Consider the following 7272-nt stretch of genomic DNA (forward strand, 5'->3'; position numbering starts at 1 on the left):
AAGGGGAGGGAGTTCAATAGGGGTAATCATCTATTTCTAAACTTGTAATGAAACCAATTACCATTATTATTAAGCAATTATCCATAATGAACCCCTCACTGAAACTTGTAAATATTTGGAAACCAACACACCCATATGCATTAATATGTAGGATAAAATAAAAAGAAAACCATTCCACATAAACATAAACATACATATAAAGAATATTAAAAGATAAGAGCAATAAAAATTAGATGTCCTTACCCTCTTCAACAACTAAACTGTCCAAAAAATCACTTCCTCTCATTTGTGCCAAGAGATGGGCGCAATCCAAATGGGCGGAGATGCTTGAGAATGATAATAAGTTGGGTAGAAATTGAATTCAATGCTTTTATCTTTTAGCTGAAACACACCCAAATCATCACATGGTGTTCTTTTTAAATCAATGGTTGTACGAATGTGATCAAAATAGTCATCTGTGAAGTATATGGAATTTCCTTTAAATCCCTTGTAGTGAAGTGCTGAGCAAGAGATGCAAGTGTTTCTGCCAATGAATAGCATTTGGTCACCCAAGTCCTCCACATTAACCCAGCATCGTTGCTGTAAATCTAACTTGAATATCCAAAACGTGACAGTAGTTGTGGTAGACGGCGAATCAAGTGGATCAAGTACTGAATCCAATTTAATCCATCTTATAACCATTATCAACTCTCCATGAGATTCCACCAAATAAAGAGCCTTGATATGATTTACTAAATCTATTACTGGGGGAGGAGCAATGTTGCCACTTGTTTCTGTTATCCAAGGATGTAATTCCATGAGTATAAGATCATAGTTTTGCTTGATGGCATACAGTCTTCCATCACAGACAATAATGTCTTCAATTCCAGAAGAAAACCGGAAATACTGATGTGTCCACTCCTGATCCCCCGGCCTACAGAAAGCTAAATAATGACGCAAATAAAGAGCAATGACCAAACAATCATCTGGGATGGTTGCCACTGAGCCTGAGGATCCAATCAACTTGAGCTTGTTTTCATCCAAATTGAAGTTGTTAGCAGAAGTAGAATCAGGGGACAACAACATAGCCTTGTGAATGTAATTGGAGAGCAGACGATCCTCCTCAAAATATGGAATAAGAGGAAGGGTAGATTGATGGGGAAGTGCAATGCGAACCCTAGTAAATGGATTGTAAAGAAACATGGATTCCTCAACATTACTCAACATTACTAGCCATCCCAAGTTAGACCCACAACACCGAGCACCAGGTAGTTTAGGCATTTCTAAGTTATAAACTTTGCCATGGAAGGCACTGAAAAACCCCTGATGATAAACATCACGTTTTGATTCTGAGAAGGAGAGCATCAGCCATGGAAATTGAGGTTTAAGGAATTGAGGCTTAAAGAGAAATTGACGCCATAATCTACAAACTGCACCAATACGATGAAACTCCACCAAGTCTAGTTTGTTCACTATTATCGCCAAGATTTCGTCCGGAAGTGCTGCCATAATTGTAGCAGTTCTGATATTATTGTCCTTGAAACCACCATGGCAATGGCAATGGCAATGGCAATTTACAGTTGAGGAGAAACTAGGAAGGGAAGCCATGCATGCGCTAAGTTTACCAAGACGAACAAATAAACTGAGAAACTATTGAAGGGAAGAAGATCAAAATTAATACGGAATACCTACAGGACAAGGATCCACTCTGAGGCTTGATCCGATTATCTGCCTTTGCCTTCCTCTAAGAAGTTTCAAATCATCCCTTCCATCTATCTATCTATCTATATAGATCTCAAGAGTAGGATACTCTTCTCCTTTCCTTTTCCGAGTAGGGTTCAGCCTCTTAAATATAATAATTTCAGTCATATTTTTTTTTTTCTTTCCCTTCTTAATTTCTTTTAAAAATAAACAGAAGGAGAAATTTGCATGGGCAAGAGAGTCATGATTCATGAGTCATGAAAGACTTCCACTCTTCTTTCTCAGCCTTCCTATCCTTTTGAAGAATAGGAAAGAAAGAAAGAAAATTTTTCGCACTGTATTCCCACTGAAAGAATGACTCAGAGTCCAAACAATGAAGAAGTCTTTTGAAAGTGAAATTCACGTTCAAATTTGAATTGAATTCACAAGATTTAAATTTGAATATTATACTTACCCATCAACAGCGCAGAAGGGAACATTTTGACTGTTTAAAATGAGCCCTTTACATCTAAAATTACAAGGCTTCTTCGTAGACACAAAGAAACCATTCCATTTAATTATACTTGTTTTAATGGCAACACCAATGAAAGCAGATCCCAAATCAGGTGTGTTTGGTAGGCAATATTAGAATGCTTCTTGAGACTTTGATACGTTTCATAAATCAGAATGCTCAGACTATTTATACTTATACAAGGATCTTTTTCATTCTCATTCGTTCTTCTGTAAATTAAGATTTTAACGAATCTCTTCGATCATCTTTTCACTTTTCACTTACAGAAGCTATTAACATTTGTTTTCTTTCTTTATTCTTATTATTTCCTCCATTTTATTTCATTTTTTTATATTTAATTTCAGCCATGCATTACTATACCCTGTCTATTTCAATGTACCTCTTGCATTTCAATTATCACTTAGCCTTATTTGAATAAGACTTGACACAATTTATACAACATACAATCCCATCATTTAAATAAAAAAAAATGATAATTCTGAATTTAAGAAGCATAATCATCATTTCAAATTTCTAATTTAACAGTTCAAAAATACTATTAGCATTTTAATTCAAACATTTCAATCAAGTTCTTAAGTTGTTATTCGATCCCTTACATATCATGCACTTTTATAGATTGCATAAGTGAAAGAATAAAGTAAATTTTATATTAACATGTGGATGTTACCTATTTACTAAGTGGAACTATCCACTTATAATATACATAGCTTAATAGGTTAATCAATATTTCTTACATGTTCCTATTTCGGATGCATTGTTTGATCCTGAATCAGTTAAAGTTCACCCTCCCCCTTGTATTTTGAATAAGTATTGGTTATTTCCGAATACATGGGAACCAAAATGGGCTTCCCTCTCCTCTCTCTCTCTCCTCATTTGGAGATATGGGAAGTTTGTAAGGCGCCCCTCTCTGAGATTTTGGGAATTCTTTTCTTAATTTAGAGCCGATGATTCACTATTACTCAACAGTCCTTATCTCTCTATACTTTCTCTATTCTCTCTCTGAGTTCTCTCTGTTGTCTTTCTTCTGTTCTCTCTTTGACTTCTTTCTTCTCTTCTCTTTTAATTCTCTCTCTTCTCGACCCTTTCAACTCTCTCTCTCTCTCTCTCTCTCTCCTTTTCCTCTTAATTTCCCTCTTTTATATGTATCCTCTGTACTCTCTACGCTTTATCTCTCTTCTATTTTTCTTTTCTTCTTTTTTTTTTTGCAAGCAAAAACCCATTTGACTCTCTCTCCTCTTAACTTCTCTTTTGTCTTCAATTTACACGTAGAAACACCCCCCCACAACTTAAGTCTCTCTCCCTCTTATTTTAACACATAAAATATTATACATAATTATAACACTTCACTTTACCTTCTCTCTCTCCTCTTACTATTACATTTAATATATATATATATATATACTTAATTAATGACTTAGTTTATGGGCTTGTGTACCTAATTTATTTTTTTACGCATGGCCCACTTTAGAATGCGAATATTAATATATACCTCTAGTCTCAAAAAATTATGCTGATTATTTTCTTTATTTTCCATCTTTGTGAGTTTCACAAACAATGTTGGATCTCGACCAAAATACTAATTGAAATATAATTCTATTTAAGCTATCATTTAATTATATTCAAATCATTTTATTAAATCATCAAACAAACCATCTTAACATATAGTCCAGTCACTATGATCCTTTAATAATCTTGAAGATTGAAATATTCCAACACAATGATAAAACAATAATATAAAAAAATATAGAGCATCACAAAACAATTGTGTTTTCACTAACACAGGTCCCATGCTTTAGCCTGACTATTCCCACGAGTCTATGCTAATCACAAGAAGCAGTGAAGAGCACTGAACATTCGTGAAAGACTGTGGAGACCCATAAATGCATACTAAACAGACCAAGTAATGAAGAGCACAAAACATCCTTTTGTGTGTGTACATATGTGTTGTCTCAAGGGTATAAGGAATCCCTAAATATGTTAAGTACTCACGCTTCCATAAGTGATGGTTGCTTGTCAACTTGACCATCCACTTGAGGATAAAAATTAAGTAAATTTTTTAGCATCGGTAGTTGTTCACAAAATTTGAACACTCTGCTAGTGTATTTTAGTTTGTATATAACTTCTAATCCTTGAGAAATGTGTTTTCTTGAAGCATTAAACAAGTTGATTGTTGAAGTTAGATAGAAATTTTCACAGATCTGATGTCAAATTGGATGATGAAGTAAAATCATCATTCATCCATGAAGACTAAACAACTCCCGCCAGAAAAAGCTGGGTTGCTTGTAGTGTGGATCATCTTTCTTGACGGAGATTACTTTGTGTTTTTCGACAATATTACAACTACAAATTATGTAGAATTTATAAATAAATAAAAACTCATTACCTTCACTCTTAGATCCCCAGTAATTTGTGGTCAATAGCCATCAGGGAGCACAGGTTATTCCTTATCGAAAAGCCGATCCAGACTCGGTTGCTTGAGTGTTTCAAAGCTATTTTATTTTATTTCATCTTGTAATAATTGAATGATCCACGAACGTAATGATTCCAAGTGCCCAAGCACGCTATAAACCCTAAGATTAATGGCTATTGACCAAACCAAACCTAAGAGGTAAACATCGAATACAGTAATTTTGACTAAAAGGCTAGTATTTCTTCTCAAAATCGAATCTTTTATATATTTTTGTTATTTTCTTCTTTTCACCAAGTTCCATAAAAAAATCAAAATAAATAAAGGCGTTGGAAGGAAATGAAGATCAAAGAGCATCGATTTGCAGGGTTAAGGAGATACATGCACAGAACTTTCTGATCTGTAAAAGCATGATCGAGAAATACAAGAAAAACCCAAACAGATCAATGATCGGAAATGAACAAAGAGTTAGAAGCTTCTTCTTTTTCTTCCTGCCTTTCTTCCATATAATCTGTCTTGGACTACAAAGCAACAACAGAAATGATCAAGAAATATAACCTTATTAGATCCTCTCCATCACTGGTTCTGGTGCGACGTTAAGATCTAAAATCACAGTCACAGGCACGACTTGATGATTCTCCTTCACTGCTTCATCACCATCTTTCTTCGTCTTCTTCGTCTTCTTTCTCTTACTATCAAAATCCAATTCTTCTTCGAAATCCTCCCACTGAAACGATGGTGTCCAGCTTTCTCCTTTCTTCTTCGCTCCTCCTTCTCCTTCTCCTTCTTTCTCTCCTTTTCTCTTCCCAAAATACCTCACCACTTCATGTACTCTCCTTAATATCGTATAGAACTCCTCCACCTCCTCCTCCGTCGCCGTCGCCGTCTCCGATTCCTCCGGCGTACCCAGATCTTCTTTTACTTGGGTTCTGCTTCCATCGATCTCACCGTGATCCATCTCTAATTTTTCTCTTCTCTTCTCTTCTCTTCTCTTCTGTTCTCTTCTGGGCAATCTCGATCTCAATCACGTTCTCTAATGTCTAAATAAATGACATTGAGAAGACCAAAATGAGTTTGGCCGTGGCTTGACGGAGCTGCTGACGATGACGTCGTTAAAATCAACATTGATGACGTCATTAGAATATGCTGAAGTGACGTAACGTCGTGGGTTGCGTGCCCCTCCAGTTGCTTTCGGTGTTGACTGCCAGAGATGTCTGGCATTGCTCAAGTTTTGCAGTTGCAACTTGCACGAGGAGAGTAGTTTGCTAATTACATATTTTATGGGAGGAAATTGAGAATTGAGATAATGTTTTTGTGATTATAGATTGTTTTTGGGCTTTAGAAAGGTTAAATATTTATTTGGGAAGGGTTCCAAATGGAAAGGAGAAATATATGCACGAGAATCAAGTTTTACGATGTGGCTTGGAATGAGTGACTTCCAGCAAAAAGTGGAGCTCTTTTTGAGGTGGACTAGACTTTTCTTATGAAAGAGAGCCGGGGACTATATAATAGCAAAGGCTTTCTGGTCGATAAGTCAACAGATCTTTCTCTTGAGGCTGACAGAAGAAGTGGAGTTCCTTCTACCACCATCACTTCCTAACTCACCTGCTCAAACGAGAGTTTCTGTTCCAGAACTAGTGCCTGCCCATGGAATCACAACTTATCCCATCCCTTTAAAGCCTTGTACAAAAAAAAAAGAAAAAGGGACAAGGGAGACTTATGGATTTCCAGAAGATTCGTTCCTGGAGTTTTCTTTGATTTTCGCTTTTTAAGTGTGGAATAGAGCAGATCCAATGTCGACATGGCGGTGACGCCGGTTGGTGCCTTGAACGAGTGCTAAGAAGGGGCCCTTGGTAGCGGAAACCTTGACACAAAGCAAGGGGAATGAATGCCAAAACAAAGAGTTTTTCGTGTTGATTCGAGTTGCTTGTCTTTCCAGAAAAGACAACGCGAAGCGATATCATAGTTATCATCCCATCCGTTGTGACCCTGACACGGCCTTAGTTAGACCGATTGCTTAGGCGGTCAGAAGTCAATAAGATACTAGCTGGTACGATGCAGGTAAATTGGAGATCGAGCCGACCACTAAAAGCCCCATTCTTTCGGCCTTCCTAAAATCGATCCACAGCTTGTGTTTGATCCGAGTTTGGCCGACCGGATGATATGCAACAAGCTTCTTTGTTTGGGTTGCCCCCCGAATGAGGGCTACCCCATTGCAGTGCTTCATCCCCGGTCATTTGTCCCCCCGCAATGATTTAGGTCGAATCCTAAGGCATATTAATATCCATCCCCATTGCCCTTTCCCCAAAAAAAAAAGAAAGGAAAAGGGGGTTTATTGAATTTTTAAAAAATTTTCATATTCCTTTGAGTTTTTCTTGACTTTCTCTTTGTAAGTTTGGAATAGAGTTTGTATCCACTATTTGCTCCCCATTTTTTCAAGAATTCCTAAAATTTCGATTCTAGTAATTTATATCTCGTTAAAATTCAACTAATTATTTTATCCGATCTAATCAAATCATTTATAATTTCTCTTTAATCCCTAAAATTTCTTTTAAAATCTCAATTCTTATTGAAAACAATTTAAATCTCATTTATAATTTCAACAATTTATTTTATCAAATCTAATCATAATAAATAATTAATTAATTAATTTAAAATTTAAGTTTTATTAGTG

General features: G+C 36.1%; 1 protein-coding gene across 1 annotated transcript; it reads right to left on the minus strand.

Annotated features, from left to right (window-relative positions):
• Positions 1-282: 282 nt before the first annotated feature.
• On the minus strand, positions 283-1587 carry LOC149000374 (putative F-box protein At5g55150). The gene has a single exon (XM_089139158.1). The coding sequence runs from the start codon at positions 1585-1587 to the stop codon at positions 283-285; it is 1305 nt and encodes a 434-aa protein (XP_088995284.1).
• Positions 1588-7272: the final 5685 nt, after the last annotated feature.

This window comes from Hakea prostrata, chromosome 11 (assembly GCF_041222555.1).
Source record: "Hakea prostrata isolate BN-2017 chromosome 11, UWA_Hpros_2, whole genome shotgun sequence".
Taxonomy (NCBI): domain Eukaryota; kingdom Viridiplantae; phylum Streptophyta; class Magnoliopsida; order Proteales; family Proteaceae; genus Hakea; species Hakea prostrata.